The following is a 19,757-nucleotide window of genomic DNA, read 5'->3' as shown; positions in this document are numbered from 1 at the left end:
AATCTCAATAATTTTCTAAAAAATATTCACACTTAAATTAATAATTATATGCATACCTAAAAAGTACGTATTATATTACATATAATTGATTTAACTACTTGTTATAAAATAAAACTTCATTCATCTTTAATATAGTCATCAAAGATAGTATTCAATTATAATTTTAAGTAAATATATTTTTATTGGTACAAAATAATTATTATTAATTGATTAGCTATTTCAAATTTATTGTTTATTCTTTTTTTTAATTTGTTAAAATTTTTCGGTAAGTGATGTAGTTTTTAGTCTTAACTATCTGTGCTTGTTAACACAAAAAAAAAAATTTAATTTCTTATGACTAAATAACATAAATTTAATTTTTGATATGAAACTGATGGGTTTTGTTATACATTTTTTATTTATATTATAAATAACTCGATTTTACTTTTTTAATATTGTTCTATGATACGTCAAAACAAGCACGGTACGCTAAAAGCTTTTTTTTACCTAACCTACTGTTACTGACACCAAAGTCACACACTATTAATTGTAATTATTGAATATAACTCGATCATATTGAGGTGGCTGTAGACTTAACAACTCTCTTGTGTACGTCATTAATGTTTTGTAATTATAAGAATAACATTTGGTAATTAATAGGATTGTAGAATAAATTTATATTAAATATTTTGGTATTACAATTTAATACTTAATATTTATATTTGTAAGACGTCTTAAAAATTGTTAAAAGTACTGATTAATCAAGTTTAAGAAAATTACAAGATTCAATTGCGCACAATGGACCAACAGGTCTGAGTGCATGGGCATCATGTCCACCTCAATAATAACTAAAACCATAATTTCATTTAATTTATCATCTTTTCTTTAACTTATATCCCTATTATTTGTAATAGGCTCTACCCTATTGATCTAATAAAATGTTTACACTTGCAGTCGATCTGATGCATCTAGTAATTCTTTACACTCATTAAAATTTTAAATACTACGTAATCTTGTTTAAAATTTGGTCTTGGATTACGGGAGAATTTTATAAACTAGTAAATTTTGAATATTGGTTCACGCTATATATATATTTATATAAATATTATTGTGCGAATAAAACGTTTATATAAAAAAATTATTTTTAATAAATATTATAAAATATATTTCTTTTATTCAAATGTTATTAAAAACATCGGAAGTCTAGAAACTGTTTCAACATCCAAATAATAAAATAGTATTTAACCCTAAATCGTGTAATAATAGTGCTATGTTAATAATAACAGTTGCAATAGAGTAAATATAAAAAATATTTAGAAGCATATCTGAGAAAATAATTATTTTTTATGCGCTGTGAACTGGTTACAACAGCAAGCAGTTATAAGACGGTGTTCTTTGCACGTATTTGAATGAAGAAAACTGCAATCAGCAAATTGGCATTCATTTGGTAAGTCTGTAATAAAATTAAAAATAATTAAATAGGTTTTTGTTAAACTAAGTTTTCTTTAGTTTGTCAAATGTTTAATTGTTTATTGCTTACTTATTTTAATATGAACTACATTTAGTAGCTAACATTTTTAATAATATCTCAGTAGAAAAATGTAAATTTAATTTAAACATAAGAATACAAATTTGATTACCATTGTACTTTCATAATAATAGAATGTTAGCGATTTATCCTTTCGCATTATGTTCTGCGCTTTTCAAACGAAAGAGTTTGTAATGTAGTTGATAAACAAAAATAAGATAAATACTAAAATTTGTGATCAGCGCAAAAATTGTCAAAATGCTTGGGAGGCTAATTTCTAATTTGTAGGGGCTTAATCAACTATTTATATATGGCTATTTTATAACAAAATATATTTCTAGTGTCAAGTGTTTTTTCGGCATAGGTATTATGAATCTAGTGTCTACTTCAATTTCATCCTCATAATATTTAAATTTTACGAATTTTTTTACATTTTTATATAATAAATAAATAAAACACTTGCAATATTGATTTTAACACCCTTAGGCTCTAGGACCTTAATTGAATTTATAATACCTAAAGGTTTAACTTTAAATCTATATTTATAAAGCTTTCTCATAATTTTTTTAATTTTACTTTTTGGTTACATTATACTACCTACTCTTGTTGCAAATAAAATTACACGGTTATACAGCTGTCTCTCAATCGCCAATATACCTGTTAACGTACAAAAATAATAGTTATCAATATATAGCTACTAGGTAAATAAACGTTTTTACTAATTAGGGCTTATATCATTGTAAAAAATTCTTATCATAAGCTTGAATTAGGCTTGAAAAGTTGTTTAGATAAAATATATTATATTTTCTTTCTATAAAAAATTATTTTTATTATTAACTTAATTTATACTCAAATAAAAAATTTTTCTGTGTATAGCTAAACAAATAATAGTTTTTGTGAAATCGAATTACTTTATCTGTCATTGGTTTAAAAATATCTATAAGACATTAAAATTTCATTGTGTATAACAAAATTATTAGTGTACTGAAAATATATTTAAAAGAAAAAAATTGAATAGAAAAAATTTCAAAATATTGAGATTTGAACACATTTTTATTATACATAGAAATTACGTTAGTTTTCAATTGTTTACTTTATATAAGTAAATAAAAAGGGTAGCGTAAGGAAAAAAAATTAAATTTATTATTTTTATCAATGATAAGAAAAAATAAAATGATAATTTATTATTTTTTATTTTTTTTCTCCAAAACTTCGAATGCCATTTTTTAATACTTTTCTTACAAACAATTTTTCTAATAATATTAGAACAAGTACTTATTAAGTTATAAGAATTTTAATATATAAAATAGATACGAAACCCGGGTGGAAAATACCTACACGGAAAGTAGTCTAAAAGAACAAAATTTATTTAAATTTAAATTTATGTATATATATATATATATATATATATATATATTCATGAAATTTTAATTAGTTCAGAAGTTATAAGCGTTGACAGATAAAATTCAATACTTTGTATATTAATATATAGAATTCTTTGTAATTAAAAACATGACAAATACAAAATTAAATTAAAATAATTTAATCTAAAAGAAATTAATTTAATATTCAAATACAAAAAAATATTAAAATACTTTTTCTACATTGTATGTTTATTTGTGCCAATCATTCAATTTAAAACAGTAATCGTTTTTTCCCTTTAAGTCTCATAAAACATTCGTTAATTAAGCTTAAACTACTATTGAATACTTACAGATATTAAAATCCAAGTATTACTATGATTCATATCTTTATAAATAACCAATTATTAACTATGAATTAACTATTTGTGTTATATAATTAAAAAAATACAGATTACAAAACTAAATCAATAACAATCTCAACAAAAAAACATTAAATGCAATAGTTGTCAAAAAACTTGAAATTGCATTTTAAATGTACTTAAACGGATTTTTCGACACATTATAGAACGATTTACAGTTATTAAAAGTCTGTAATTTTTTAATCCTCAATGATATTTTTCAATTATTACATACCATTAAAGTATTATAATAATTGATATATTTTAAATAATATAGATTATTTTAGGTAATGGAAAAATTGTTAAAGGTGGCATTTTAGTATGCAGAGCGATCAATGTAATTAAATGACATGACGAAATCATTACATTTTTTAAGTATTGATAGCACAACTAAAATTCTTAGGACAACAATATCTGTAAGAATTTTTTTTTATATTTCTACTGCACTACTTTAAAAATACGTATAAATATGTAATATGTATAAATAATTGAATAAAAGTCTTGCAAAATCATCTGAAGAATTCACAGGGATTTGTTCATTGATAAACTCTGGTTATTATAGTGTAATTCGGCATCAGAAATATGAATTGGCGATTCAAAGTTTCGAAATACACTCCCATCATATACAGAGTAATCAAAATTTGGTAAGACACTTATTTCCTAAAATATTATAGGGTTTTTAAAATTCTGTAAAGAGAAATAATATTAAGTTAATACTTTTTTTTCATCTTCAGCCTTCAAAGTTAAAAAACATTTAATTGTATTTTCTCAAACGGGAACCTATACTTAAATTGATGATATAATTGAAAAATTTATTACAAACAATTTTTTCATTCGACGACCATTTATCCGCTATAGCATTTTAATTATCTAATGTAGATATGTATTTAAAATGCCATAATGGATGAACAATTTACAATTCTACAATTCTTGTAAGAACTAAATTATTTGTAACTTTTTAATTTATATCATATTATCAATTTAAATATGTGAGTTCCCGTTTAAGATAGTAAAATTTAAAGAATTTTTAAATTTGAAGGTATGAAAAAAAATTTATTTGAATACATATTGCTGTAGAGCTTTTTGAAGTTAATATTTTTCTTTTTACAAACATTTATAACTCCATATTATTTGAAGAAATCAGTGTCTTATCAAATTTGGGTCGTCTGTATGTGTCGATCTACTAATGTAAAATACTATTTTACATTATAATTCATAAATTATATAATTTACTTAAATAAGATAATAAGAAATGAACTTTTTTATTATTTAAATTTTTTCATATTAACAAAAGGATAGCCATAGTTAGGTCTTACAGATAGTGAATTGAATTTTTCTTATAAAGCAATTTTTATACATAACACCTATTTAGAGGTTTTCCATCGGATCAGAAACGCCGAAAATCTCACAAAATCACATTATAGTAAGAAATTTAAAAACTTGACAGTATTGTATGGTGAGGTAAAATTTTCTTTTACCACCACCCCAATGAAATGAAAATCTAGCTACTGGACTGTCTATACGTTTCAATAATTGTCTTCATCTCTGAATAATATTTACATGAAATATTCAAAACTTTGGCATATTTATATTAATAAGATGCGATGTGAATAAATTGTACGAACTGATGGAACGTCCGATGTTCGATTACCGCCGTCGGCCGTCACTGTTTACCAAAAGTAGTGACACTCTCCGAAACAGCCATCGGCACTGTATTTCGGTTGAGTCGCAGGTGGCGGTCAAAACTTGCTTTTCGGCAGCGACTACATTTATCATGTAGTGCCCATTAAAATTTGTGTTGGGCAAGACGACGCGACGGTAAAAACCGACGTCCGTCTCCTCCACGAGAATCCGTCGACAGGTACACGTGTCGCCGCCGCAACCGAATAACCGACAATGTAAGAAAACCGAACCCTCGAGACTTATTTTATTGTATCTTGACGTCACATATGTCAAATGCACAAGTATTCTTGTAACAAATAATTTTTACACGTCTAATTGATTTATAATTAACAGTCGTTTTTCTTTGTTCTTCGAAGTACATAAATCGACTATTACACTAGACAGGGTATTTTTAGTAAAAATTATCAAAGATAAAATTCATCTAATATATGGATTTATATATATGATTTCTCATCGATATGCAGTTGGTGGTACGCAATATATTTTCACTAATGTTAGACGTGTACTTCAGTTAAGCGTATTTCGATAGACCCATATTGATGTTAATTAGAAAATTTTTTTAAATATTTTGTTAATGCAAGTCAAATATGACTCACGTTATAACTAAAAAATTATGACATGTTATATTTTTTTCTTTCAGAAGTTAACAGTATTCTATGTTCTATAAATATATTGGTCCTATCTCCTATATCTCCTCGTTAAATTAATATCAATAAACGATATTAACAATTTTATAATATAGTGAGAGGAGTGGTGCGAATCATAAATGCCTAAAAATAAAAGTAAACAGACCCGCTTTTCACTTCCGGTCTTCTTAATAATAAAGTATTAGTAACATTTCAAAAGTTGTGAACGACTTATAATTTCCTTTGTTAGATCATTTCTTTATTTGTAAACTAGTTTCTGTTATGAAAACTAAAGCTGATACTATTTTAAAGAAGTAAGGGATAGGACCAAATTTTTATAAAATTTTATACATTAAACTTAGATATTGTGTGAAATATAATAAAATAATCATACTGCGTGTTCCTTAGTATAAGTGTAAATGAGGAATTCTATAGATATTTACCAAACATTTCAAATAATTATATTTGAGGTTACATAAAAATATATTTTAAAAGGAAAAAAACTCCGTTTATTATCCTTTGTATATTGAACTATTTTCAGTAACTTGCGTTGAAAAAATATCTCGACTTTTATAGGTAAAACTAAAATGGTAAAAGGCGATTGTCGATAAAGTTATCTCATCGGTCAAAAATACTCTTATTTAATATTATAGTCAGCTAAATTAAATATTAAAGTCAGAAAAAATGGATTAGGTTGCCCTCTTAAAAAAATTACTTCGCTACGCCCCTGCTTATATTATTGGCCTTAACTAAGTTGCATGTAACGTTGCCAACAAAGCCGCATATAAATGAAAAAATATATATATATTATTCTTATATATATATATACTTTTTTGGGTGGTGAGAAAATATAATTAACACAATCAAATATTGGTATCTAGTTGTTTGTGGATAATAATAAAATTTCATTTCAATTTTTAATCCAGCTACAGAGTCAGAAGATATAATTTTTAATATCTAATGTATACAAATATATATTTAATTATTTTGTCTACTGTTATTTACCTAATATTAAATAAAAGAAATTTTTATAATATATTATAAGGAATTATATTATTTTCTAAAAAAAAAATAATTATATAAAGAGGTAAAATAACCTTGACCTTACTCTTGATCATACCTATTAAAAGGGAGAAAACAAGAATAGATAGTCAAGGTTATGTCAATCGAAATTTACTTGCTTACAAGTTTTAAACATTAATGTTTACATTAAAATCAAAAAAATGATAGAGCTTATCGACTTATTCAATGAAAACACATTTGATTCACATCCAAGTGAGGGCAGTTGTGGTATTGTTGAGCACATTCACCCTATTCCTACCATATTATTTTCTGTTTAACAAAACAAGATAGTCCGTCACACATGTTATTAACACATCAAAAATAAAAAAAAACATTTTATCAACTAATTAAGAGTAAAATTGTGAAACTAATTTTTTTTAGCAAAAATTTCATTACATTTTAATTAAATGTTATCAAACATAAAAACAGTAATTGTAATTGTTCATTTATTTTATGCTTTGTCTTTGTAAAAATTTACCACAATAACATATTTTTTTACCTTGTGGATCCAAGCAACAACAAGCATCATGCAATAATTTGTCAGAACAATAACTGTATACGCTGGAATCACATAAAGGGCATCTATTGGGACGACGCTTAAGTCCTGATTGACTACCTAATTGCAAGTCATTCAATGATTCTTCTTGATTTTCATTTTCTGGTAGAGAATCTAATTCTGAAGAACTAGGTTCTTTTACGGGTCGACTGTCTGTTAAAATTTTTTAAAATTTTATCATAGAATTTGGTCTGATATGATCAATTTAATGCTAAGAATAAAGAATACGTCATTTTACAAAAATTATAAGCAAACATTGTTAATAAGTAAAATATATGTATATTATGCGCCTTAGGTGAAATCTGTAAAATAAAATTGAGAGTGCAAAATGTTATTTTTTATATGATCATGAATATAATTTTTTAAATATTGTTAGGAGTGTTTAACAAGTTAAAAAATGTCAGGACCAGATTAAGGGAGGAGTGGTATTTTGGAACCCGTTTTGAATTTTACTAGTCTGCTAACATATATTTTTAAATAAAAATGGTTACGATATTTTCTGATTTTCCTGTCTGGGCTGCATTGAGAAACACATCTTAAGAACCGCCCCAGGGTCCATATAGTTCTTAATTTGACCCTGATAAACTTGCATTACTACAGATATGTTTTGTTTAAAAATACATATGTGTATGTGTATTTTATTCATAAACATATCTTACCTAATTAATTTATGTAAGATATAATATACTAGAATAATTCTAATATATTCTTTAGAAGCCCAATGGTCCTAAACAGCTATTATAATTGAATTATCTGAAAACCTTTTTTCATATATTTATTGGAGTTTAAAAATATTTTAATATTTAGAAACTCAAGGCTTCAGGTTTAGATTATACGTTAGTATAGATTTTTATTTACTTTTTCTTAAATAAAAAATTAATCCAAATGAAAATAACATCAATTTTAAATATAATAAATTAATAAAACCAGTGTTTTCAGGATTTGTACTTAAAAAGGAATTGTTTTTAAAATTTTATATTCAATTTCATTATAATTTTTTTATTATTATCACTATTGTAAAAACGTCAATATATGTTTATTTCATTAAATAAAAACATTTTTAAAAGGGTCTGAAAATACTTAAGAATTTTAAAAATTAAATCATAATTTTTTTTTTGAAATAGAAATGGAGTTAGATGAAAATTATTGTATTCTGTGAATTGCTTAGGTTTTTTTCGTGAGAAATTAAGTAGTTTTTTTAAGAACTTTTTAGGTAATTAATACTCGCTAAAATACTAAATTTCACCTTAAACGATGTATAAATTAGAAATTTGAAGTTTTGTGAAATTAAAATAATTTTTTAGTTTATTTTTAAAAATAATTATCTAAGCACATTAGTAAAATAACTCATTAAATTATTTAAAACTTGAGATTTTAAGAGGCCTAGTTGCATTTTTATTTTTACGTTTTTATTTTATTTATTTGCGAACATCTACTTAATTGTCAACTATTAAAAAACTTCTTCTATTTCACTTATACTAGTACAAATAGGCTTTCTGAATTTATTATATTCAACAAATATATCATAATTAAAGTAAAATCGAAGTTTACCTATGTTTTTAAATCAATGTCATTAACATTTGACTTTCACCTTGAATAAATTGTTGATTCAAGTTTTGAAACCAGTAATTCATAAGTGCAGAAAGTTACACAGAAATATAAACAAGATATTTGAAGACTGTTTTATTTGTGGTTAACATCTAACATAAAAATGATTATAAATAATCATTTATATAAATAATATATTCACCCAAGATTATTTGTTAGTTGAACGTTTATAAAAGAAGTAAACTGCTTGAAGAAAATTTAATTAAAATATTACTTAAAATTGAACAAATACAATGTTTCATTATTTAGTATTCTTATAAATTGATATACAACTTTATAAAAAAAATTACTTAATTAAAAGTGTTTATTTTACCTTTATTTGGATTTGATGATCGTGAGCTTACACTACACGCAAGAATAAACAGAACTCCAATGACTAACAATAATTTCGTTAAATTATGAGTAGGTATCATGATGTGTAATAGGGTTAATGAAATGCTATCAGATAATTTAATTTAGTCTACTATTTGTGTGAAATCTGTATTAGTATTATTGATAAATAATACTCAGCTTTCAATAGAAAATATATCTAAAAAAAGTATCATACAAACAATTATAACACAACACAAACCGTGTGATTCAATAATCGCACTTTTTGATCAACTGAAAATTATCAACATTAGTTTAAAAAATCTTGTTTTTCCCCTTTCATTCCCACTATAATAGTTATTATATGCTGCTGATTTAATTAGGAAGAAACACTTTCATTCTGATCCGCGACCGTTTCCGGAACTGAGTGGGGTTTAAGCAACGCGTTCCAGTTAATTGTGTTGGACCGTATCTTGTAACTAAAAAAAAAGAACAATAAAAAAATATTATGGTCTATTGACTGTCAGTCGTTGGGAAAACAAACGTAATAATCATCATGCAACGGTTGGATGTCACATATTGTAATATTGGAAATATGTAGATGAATGTTCATTCTAAAGAATAATTGAGTTACAGCATACCCCTTGAATTATGTAACTATGCCTACTTCATTGCTGCAGATCTGGATTAAGGGGAACGGTGGAGATTGGTTATATGAAAATTAGATAGAATCGATAGTGAGAACTCACCAAGGTGGAAAAATCCACCTTGGGATTATGTTGAATAAATTGATGAGACCCTTTTTTATGATTATTATTTCATTATTAAGATAAAAGTCTGCAAAAATTTACTTGTAGGAACCTCTTGATAATAACCATTTACAGTTCCCCAAAAAACAATAATCGGTTATTTCTAAATTAATATCTATCTGATTATCAGTATATAAATGAAATGTCAGAGATGTATTTAAAATTAGCCACTTGGGAGTTGTCCAATTTTTTCATCCCTACATTAATTAAAACACTTTTTTAAAGTAAATTTTTTTTATAAATATAAAAGAAAACATAGTTTATAAATTCTATTTTTTTTTTATTTATTCTCTAATTAGAATTATTATTAATAACTTTTTATAACCTATTTACATTATCCATTAACAAAAGATTTATCATATGAAATANTATTAATAACTTTTTATAACCTATTTACATTATCCATTAACAAAAGATTTATCATATGAAATAATGGTTCTCTTTATAAAATGCCACCTGAGGTAATCACACCCTTAGTGTCATCTAAGTACAACTCTTTCAACTAAGTATCAACCTTTCAGACATCGACGTATTTATTTTATATATTAAATATTGTACATTATATGTTATATAATTTTTTTTTGAACCCATTACAAAAATTGTTGATAATCCGCTATTATATCTATTTTTAGATAGATTTGAAGATGTGGAGCTCAAGTTCACTAATTCAATGTGACTTTTCCGAAATTTATTGAAATTTGAGATTTACTAATGGATATGAGGAGTTAAAATCACAACCATACAAATGATCAAAAATGTTTTGGTGAAGAAATGTTGGAAAAAATGGAATATCCACTTGAATTGTTTGTGACACAAAAGATGATCATTAGTGGTGTAACTACAGGGAGTGATTCTAGAACCCCAAATTCTAGGACTTCATTTAAAATTTAAACGCCTATAGTTTCTATTATGTATTTTTATTTTTAAAGATTTATTTCACGTTTTATCCTATTATTAAATTTCGTTTAAATTTATATATTTGTTAAAGAAATTTTGTTCTAGTTAATAGATTTTTTAAGTATATATAATTATATACATAATTTATAAAGAAATTTTTGAGAAATATTTTTTTCACTTAAACAACAGAATATTAAATTATTTAGTTAGTGTTGTAACGTGGTAATTAAGGAGGATCCCCGTGGATTTTTAAGATTCACATATTATACTTTATGTAATCAAATTGTATGTTATATCTCTAATGATAACAATTTTGTTATTAGATTGATAACAACCATCCGATGTCCGGATTATAACGAAGTGCCGGACATCATCGTAAAACCATTACGATTGTTCGTGTATTCGTTCTTTGCGTCTGTTTTCATAAAAATAAACATGGATCTACAAGAATGACTGTTTTATGGAAAAGTTAATTGTTAAATGATTTAAATGTTTTAAAAATTAATTACTTATAATATGGCGTTTTGGTATTTTGATAAGGACGAATTACATCGAACAGCATCGGCTCAAGATGGTATACCATATGAACTAGAATGTCGATATCGACAAGAAGGTGCACGTTTTATCATTGATGCGGGAACCAAAATGGATTTAGGGTATAATACCATGGCTACTGGTGTTGTGTACTTCCATCGTTTTTACATGTATCATTCTTTTAATACTTTTCCACGATATGTAAGTTAAATACATTTTTTAGAAGTCATGACACATTCAACTTTTTTACTATTAATGCCTTTTAACTATAAAAAATGTTGAAACCCCTTTTTACTTTTTTGAAGATTTTTTTTTTTATTAAAACTTTCAATTTTATATTAACTGATCTAACATTTGATGTGATAGTTAGAATTTGTTGACCCCAAACTTCTTAGTATGTTGAGTTAAAATAGATTTTATTTGGGCTAGATTTGTATCCTCTGGAAGTTTTGGAATGTGAAAGGCTCAAATTGATTATCTAAGCTAGAACAGATAAATGATCTCAAAATTTGTCATAATAAATGATATATAAATGGAAGATTATAACACTTTGAACTTAAGATAAATAAGGAATAGTTAAGATTTTCAATTTCCAAATTAATAATCTTGGATATAAGTACTTTATGAGTAGGCACTTTCAAATTCATTCATAAACATTCAATTTTGGTGAATATAAATGGTTTGTGTATGACTATATATTAGTATTATATACAAACTTTTAAGTGTTTAACTTTTTAATTAGTTTTGATTGAACATTATTTGAAAATGATAGAACATAGAACACTTATAACTATTGAAAAGAAAAAATTATAATATATTATATCATTTTTTAATCCTCAATCAATCATCTTGTACACAAAGAAAATTTTTATAACCCTACAAACGATTAAGGATTTTTAACATCACCAAGTAATTATTTCATCAAAAAGACAAATGTGCTAATGTGGCCATGCTAATTACATTAACAATAATAACTTATAAATTATACTAATATTTATATTTAAGAATTAACTTTTTTAACCCTATGTTATTTATGCTACATTTAAACATTTTCATTCAATTTTGAAATATTATAGCTTACAGCATGTTGTTGTTTGTTCCTTGCTGGTAAAGTTGAAGAAACTCCTAAAAAGTGTAAAGATATTATTAAGATAGCAAAAGCACTACTGCCAGAAGTCAAATATGAAACTCTTGGTTTGGATCCTAAAGTAAATAATAAATTTCTATTAGAACTTAATGTGTCAATCTCAATTTTTAGCTACTTTAAACCAGCAAAATTTTTTCTTATATTGAAAGAATACATTGTTATTATTTATAGTGATTAAGTTATGAAGTTAAATAATAATAAAAAAAATTATTTAATTATATTGGTATATTGTTGTTATTATTATCTTAATAAAATCTGAAAAAATTTGGAGGTCTTATTTTTTCATAGAGCCTTTCAAGTAATCTTAAAAATTAAAATTGAGATTGACCCGATAAAATTAAATCACAGGTAAATTTATTAACAAAAAGTAAATACATATATATAAATATATTTTCTACTTCTTATTTTTATTATTATGTTATTGTAGGAAGAAGTAATGGTTCTTGAACGTATCATACTTCAGACTATTAAATTTGATTTGCAAGTTGACCATCCTTATCAATTTTTGTTGAAATATGCTAAATGCTTGAAAGGTTAATTTTAAACTTTTTTTTTTTATTAAAGACAATTTTAATTAACTATATAATTATACTATTTATGTATATTTTCTATTTATATACCCTAGGAGATAAAGCAAAACTGACTAAAATGGTTCAAATGGCATGGACTTTTGTAAACGACAGGTAATAATATTTATTATAATATAAATTGTAGGAAATTTAATTCCTATTTCATATAAAAGTTAATTCTTTTTACAGAAAAAAGTTAGCTTTGTTTAAAAACTAGCTTTTGATTATGGTTAATTTTTAAATTTATGAATAATTTTAGTTTATGTACAACTCTTTGTTTACAATGGGAACCTGAAATTATTGCTGTTTCATTAATATACCTTGCATGTAAACTTAGTAAATTTGAATTAAATGATTGGCAAGGTCGTATGCCACATCATCTACGTTGGTGGGATATGTTTGTACAAGGCATGAACATGGATTTATTAGAAGGTAAATCTTGTACATTGTAAATTATTAAACATTTTAATTTACTCCATTTTATTATAGATATCTGTCATCAAGTACTTGATCTTTACTCATCTCCAGTTGAAAAATCACTTCCATCTCCACCACCTCAAGATAAATTTATTGTACCTAAGAAAATTATACCTCCGCAATCTATTTATCAAAAGTTATTACTACAAAAAATGGCTGTAAAATACAGTAAATATTATTTACTTAAAATTTTATTCTTTAGAATTATAATATATATATAATAATTAGAATTAATTTCAATTATTATTCATAAGTTATATTAAATTATTTATATAATTTTCCATGTAAAATATCTTAGATACTAGTTTAATTTAGATTAATTTCTATGTGACACTTAATTATTCTAAAATCTGTAATTTCTATATTAATTTTGATTCAAAACTTGCTACAATATTTTTATATCTTATTTATTGCAAAAAGAAGTACTACTTGAATATTTTCATTCAAAAGCAATTGGATATTATTGTAGTTGTATTTTATTGTTCATTTTTATTCATTGATCAGAGATAATGAATTAACTATAAAGTATTATAATATTAATTTTTTCTTAAATAATGTAATAGCTTATTCTTATATTTTATATTATTTCTAGGCTTAACATCTGAACAAACAATGCAAGCAGCAATGACTAAAAATGTTAAACTTTTAGCATCACAGACTAGCAATACACCAATAAAATCAATTGTGCCTGTGCCACCTGGAACTAAACCACAAGTAAATTCTGTTGCCACAACAAAAACTCAGAGTATACAAAAACAAGTTTTGCAACCTCCACCCACTCCACCAAAGTTACTTGTACAACAGACAACTCAAAAACATCCTCCTTTACCATCTACTAGGCCACCATTACCAGAAAGACCACCGCCACCACCATCTCAACCACCTTTACCACCAAATCCTAACCAAATGATAATAGTTCCACAAAATGTTACTTCTTTACCCCATCCTCCTATGCAACCACCACCAATTCCACCAGGTAATTTTCCTCCAATGTATCCTTATGCTCCTATGCCAGGAAATCCACAACAGCCATATCTGAATCCTATGTTTCCACCTCAACCTTCAAATATGATGAACACAGCACCATCACCTTATCGACCACACGAATCAATGCCTCCAATGGGTATATCATACATGGGTGAAGCTGCTCCACAACGACCACCTTATAATGAAAGCTATAATCAAAGACAAAATATTACTCAACCTCCTCCTCCTCCTCCTCCTCTTCAAACTTATAATGAGTATGAAATGACAGATGGAGGATTTCAAGAACCATTTGATGATAACCGACAAAAGTATATAGATGGTTCTTATGGTGGACCAAACTATGGAAGTGTTTCTCAAAGTTATAATGATGGTCAACATTACAATGAAAATGGCACACATTATCCAGATCCATCTTATCAACAGTATAGACCTCATTTACCTGCAAATCGAGGTTTCAACAATAGAAATAATCGACCACCGCCTGTATATCAGAACCGGCCTCCAATCCGAAATCATCCTTATCAAAAAAGATAACTGTTGACACTTTTTTTAAGTAAAATTATTATGTATTAGGTAAATAATATCTATAGGGTTATTTTAATATTAATAAAGTTTTAAAAAATCTTTTAATGAAATGACTGAAATGTAGTTAAATTACTATAAATTAAAATTATATATACAACATTTTTTAATAATTAACAGTTTATTTCTTACAAATATATATAGCACTAAATACTTTTAGCTTTAATGCGAAGCTGAGAAGATATTAATTTTACAATGATATGCTTTTTTTTTTTTATGTCTGTCTCAACTTTTTCTCAGCTCTCACTGGACCAATTTCTTTCAACGATATGTCAAAAGATCACAAATCGTATCTAGTTGAAGAAATTACCCTTAAAAATAGAAAAAATTTTCCCTCGTTCCCCGCAAATGGGGGAAATCTCCAAAAAAATTACAAATTTAAAAATCAGTAAATTTTGTCATTTTTTTCACTTTTTTTTCTTAAAATTTCAATAAATTTTTCAAAAATCAACATCATTTTTTTTATACTAAAACCTTAGATATTTTCCTTTCATTTGATATCATTTTTTTGAAAATCTAACACTTAACCTGCTCATAGGGGGGATTTAAAAAAGTAACTTTTTTACAAAAACTAACTTTTTCAACTGAACTTTTGAAAGTGTTCCGGAAATACTGCGTCCTTTAAACATACATAAAATTAAAGCTTATGTCATGTACTCAAAAATTAAAAAAAAAATTTGTCCCGACGACCTATCTTCTATGCGCAAATGGATACCGTATTAAAAAATATGCTATTTTTGTATTAAAATCCTAGGTTTTATATGTTATTTTATTTTAAAATATCTTATAAGGGCAATATACTGACTTTCATGAATATTATATAATTTAATTGACATAGAATAAAATTTATAAGACACAAGAAATTAAACTTATTTAAATTTTTTTGCTTTTTTAAAATCGAAAAAGTAATTTTTAAATTTGATTTAGGTTAAATTGCTCATTTTATCTCGCGACGAACAGTTGCCGTATCGGTAACACTTGTGTCTTTCACGCTTAGGTTACGAGGTTCGATTCCGCCTGAGGCGATTAATATTTTGCATTTTTTTTGAGTTAGAAAACAATTTTCAAATCATTTGATTTTTATCTCATTTCGATTCAGTAACTTCAATAAATATCAAAGATACCATCACTATAGTCTACCCTCGTGAGAAGAAATTTCTTATTCATGTTAATATTATTTTACTGTGTAGTTTTTTTTGTGGCTATGATTTATTTTGCCAACCCTCACTTGACCTACTTTTATCAACGATATTTCAAATTATTACAATTCGTATTTAGTTGAAGATATTACCCTTAAAAATTGAAAAAAAATCCCTTAATCAAATAACAAGTAGCTTAACCAGCTTTATCCATACAAACAATTAAAATCATTCATTTCTAATATTTTTAAAGTATATTATCGAATTAGATTTGATATTATATAATTTTACTTTTAAATTTATTAATTTTTTTACTCTTTTTGTGTGTGCTACTATAGGCCAGTCAACGAAGGAGTAATTTTGGCGAATGGCGGAAAAAATTCCCAACCAAATTTTTTTTTTTTTTAAAGTTGAATTAAGATATGTATAATGACATACTAAAAGTCCTCATCGATTGGACTTGAGCTTTTTTTTTACAGCCTCGCAAAAGTTCAAAAATATGAGCTTTTTTAATTTTCTCAAAAAATATTTAACTGACAAAAAAAAATTTCGTACAAAAGTTATTTAAAAAATAATTTTAAACAAAAAAGGTATCCTATATTTTTTCATTTAAACAAATATTTTTCGAGTTACATTACATTTAATATGAGTACTAAAATTTATTTTCCAATTTTTTTCATTTTACGGTTACTTTTTATCATGTTATACTTACATTAGACACAATGTTATAAATGCATATGTATGTATGTGTGAGTTTATTTATTTATAGTATCATTAAAGTGTAGTGTATATTAAGATACAACCGATAGAGTAATTAATTGATTTGACGCTATATTGTTTAAACCCGACTAAACGCTAAATTGTACATTCCCAAACAACAATTATATTATGTCAATTGCCACCGGAATTTCTGCTAATAATAAAGATAATTGTCATAAAACGGCCTTTAGTCTGGTGCTGGAGGTGGTAAAAATTGTGGCTGCAAAAACAAGGTTTAAATGTTCTATTATATGTGAACATTGCAAAGGTCAATGGTGTACAAATTCAATAGAAATAAAGATTGAAGATTAAGAAAATTTTACTTTTGTTGAAGATATATTCTGTCAAAATTTAGAATGGGAAGATGAATAAGAAAATGGAAAAAAATTTTGTTTGATACATTTGTCAAATAACTTTATAGTGGAGAAATCCTCCATCGATTACATACTTTGCACTAGTAATTCATATAACTTGTGTTTAGGATATAAATAAGGAAATAGGAGATCATGTAGCTTTTGTAATAATCCATTAAAATTTTTAAATTAAACACTATCTACAGATTTGCATCAAGGCATTGTTTTTTGATAATGATTTTAATCACTGTCACATATCATCTATACTTCACCCAATTATACACACTGTGCCGGGACACTGCTGATTTTTTTTTTTAAATAGAGATTAGTTGAAATAGTAGCAGTGGGTTTACTTTAATTATTTCATTATTGATTTTAACAATAGAAGTTATTTAAGACACAGTTATAACTTTATTTGACCTTTTAAGATTTATATCATGAAAGTTATTATCCACCATTGAGTTTACTAGAACAAGACCAATTTTAGACACTTTATGACAATTAATTTTATCATTACCAGAAATTCTGGTTGGGTTGACAAAAGAGAACATGAGGTAGGTGAAATGAGGAGATCAGTGACAATAGGCGAGAGTGTGAATGGAGAGGTAGAAAGTTTTAAGTATTTATGATCAATAGTGCAAAATAGCGATGGTATTGACGAGAATGTAAGACACAGGATTAAGTGTGGGTGGTTGAAGTAGAGAGAAGCGTCTGGTGTCTTATGCGATAAAAGATTTCCAATGAGGCTAAAAGGTAAATTCTACAACAATGTAGTGAGGCTAGTTATGATGTATGGTTCAGAATATTGAGCGATTGATAAGAAAGTAGAGCAGAGAATGAGTGTAGCAGAGATGAAAATGCTTAGTTGGATGAGTGGAGTGACTAGAAAAGATAGAATAAGGAACGAGCATATAAGAGGGAGTGTAAGTGTAGCGTCAATCGTGTATAAGATGAGAGAAAATAGACTTGGATGGTTTGATTATGTTATGAGGAGAGGAAAATCAGAAGCTGTAAGAACAGTTATAGAAATTAATGTTGAAGGAAGAAGAGGTAGAGGAAGACCAAAAAAGAATTGGAGGGATGCTATTGAATGCGATTTGAGGACAGTTGATGTGAGCGTAAAAGATGTGTGAGATCGTGTCAAGTGGAAGTTTAGGATGAAGGTGGCCGACCCCAAGTAGTTGGGATTAAGGCAAAGAAAAAGAAAAAGATTATCAGAAATTCCGGTGGCAATTGACATAATATAATTGTTGTTTGGGAATATACAATTTAGCGTTTAGTCGGGTTTAAACAATATAGCGTCAAATCAATTAATTACTCTATCGGTTGTATCTTAATATACACTACACTTTAATGATACTATAAATAAATAAACTCACACATACATACATATGCATTTATAAAATTGTGTCTAATGTAAGTATAACATGATAAAAAGTAACCGTAAAATGAAAAAAATTGGAAAATAAATTTTAGTACTCATATTAAATGTAATGTAACTCGAAAAATATTTGTTTAAATGAAAAAATATAGGATACCTTTTTTGTTTAAAATTATTTTTTAAATAACTTTTGTACGAAACTTTTTTTTGTCAGTTAAATATTTTTTGAGAAAATTAAAAAAGCTCATATTTTTGAACTTTTGCGAGGCTGTAAAAAAAAAAGCTCAAGTCCAATCGATGAGGACTTTTAGTATGTCATTATACATATCTTAATTCAACTTTAAAAAAAAATTTGGTTGGGAATTTTTTCCGCCATTTTTCCTTCGTTCACTGGCCTACTACCAGTCTACAACATTTCAAATTTTTTCGTAACATGTTGCTATATAAATCATAAATCTAAATAAAAAATTATTTTTAGTTTCACCTGAATTTAACAATGGATAAAATAAAAAATTTACTTTAAATAGTAATTATAAAATGTCCTGGTTGCATATTAATCTTAACAATACCATTTTTTCTATTTAATGATGTCAGTATCAAACTTCTTGCAAATTGAGCTAAAAGTTATGGTAATTAATTATTTTTTTTTTTTATTATTATAAACTTTCACTTTAAAGCACAAAAAAAAGTAGGTTAAAAATTATTACTTTTAACATTAAAAATCGATAATAATTTGAAAACAATTAATTATATAAATTATATAATATATAAGTAACAGAATTACTAATCTGGATATAATTAAGGAAATAGAAGTTGATGTTGTTTTTGTAATTATCTACCAATTTCTTAGAATTAAACACTATCTACAGATTTGCATCGAAGCGTTTCTTATGATAGTGATTTTAATCACTGTCAGATTAAATATATACTGGACCCAACTATGCCACGCCCCCACTGTGCTGGCTTTTTTTTTTTATTTGTTTATTTTTTTTTTTGTCTGTTACCACTTT

General features: G+C 25.8%; 2 protein-coding genes across 2 annotated transcripts; one reads left to right on the top strand and one right to left on the bottom strand.

Moving 5' to 3' along the window:
- Nucleotides 1–1,265: 1,265 nt before the first annotated feature.
- Nucleotides 1,266–9,421, bottom strand: LOC126899737 (uncharacterized). Its single transcript, XM_050674879.1, has 3 exons — nt 9,118–9,421; nt 7,140–7,349; nt 1,266–1,432 (listed from the first exon to the last, which is right to left on the bottom strand). Exons 1-3 carry the CDS (start codon nt 9,215–9,217, stop codon nt 1,317–1,319), a joined length of 426 nt encoding a protein of 141 aa, XP_050530836.1. The 5' UTR covers nt 9,218–9,421; the 3' UTR covers nt 1,266–1,316.
- Nucleotides 9,422–10,973: 1,552 nt separating this feature from the next.
- Nucleotides 10,974–15,228, top strand: LOC126899731 (cyclin-K-like). The gene is made up of 7 exons (XM_050674863.1): nt 10,974–11,554; nt 12,430–12,561; nt 12,928–13,033; nt 13,126–13,183; nt 13,329–13,501; nt 13,559–13,714; nt 14,139–15,228. Exons 1-7 carry the CDS (start codon nt 11,336–11,338, stop codon nt 15,065–15,067), a joined length of 1,773 nt encoding a protein of 590 aa, XP_050530820.1. The 5' UTR covers nt 10,974–11,335; the 3' UTR covers nt 15,068–15,228.
- Nucleotides 15,229–19,757: the final 4,529 nt, after the last annotated feature.

The sequence above is a fragment of the Daktulosphaira vitifoliae genome, unplaced genomic scaffold, assembly GCF_025091365.1.
Source record: "Daktulosphaira vitifoliae isolate Bord-2020 unplaced genomic scaffold, ASM2509136v1 Scaffold_2, whole genome shotgun sequence".
In the NCBI taxonomy this organism is placed as follows: Eukaryota; Metazoa; Arthropoda; class Insecta; order Hemiptera; family Phylloxeridae; genus Daktulosphaira; species Daktulosphaira vitifoliae.
This window is presented reverse-complemented; position numbering and strand designations above follow the sequence as displayed.

Bases quoted from the DNA above. Each gene is read 5' to 3' on its own strand.
- LOC126899737 (XM_050674879.1), bottom strand. From the start codon at position 9,217: ATGATACCTACTCATAATTTAACGAAATTATTGTTAGTCATTGGAGTT. The intron at 7,350-9,117 runs GTAAAATAAACA...AAATTTTAACAG, and splicing joins ATCATCAAATCCAAATAAAG to ACAGTCGACCCGTAAAAGAA. The intron at 1,433-7,139 runs GTAAAAAAATAT...ATTTTATTACAG, and splicing joins TTGTTGCTTGGATCCACAAG to ACTTACCAAATGAATGCCAA.
- LOC126899731 (XM_050674863.1), top strand. From the start codon at position 11,336: ATGGCGTTTTGGTATTTTGATAAGGACGAATTACATCGAACAGCATCG. The intron at 12,562-12,927 runs GTAAATAATAAA...ATGTTATTGTAG, and splicing joins CTCTTGGTTTGGATCCTAAA to GAAGAAGTAATGGTTCTTGA. The intron at 13,502-13,558 runs GTAAATCTTGTA...ATTTTATTATAG, and splicing joins GAACATGGATTTATTAGAAG to ATATCTGTCATCAAGTACTT.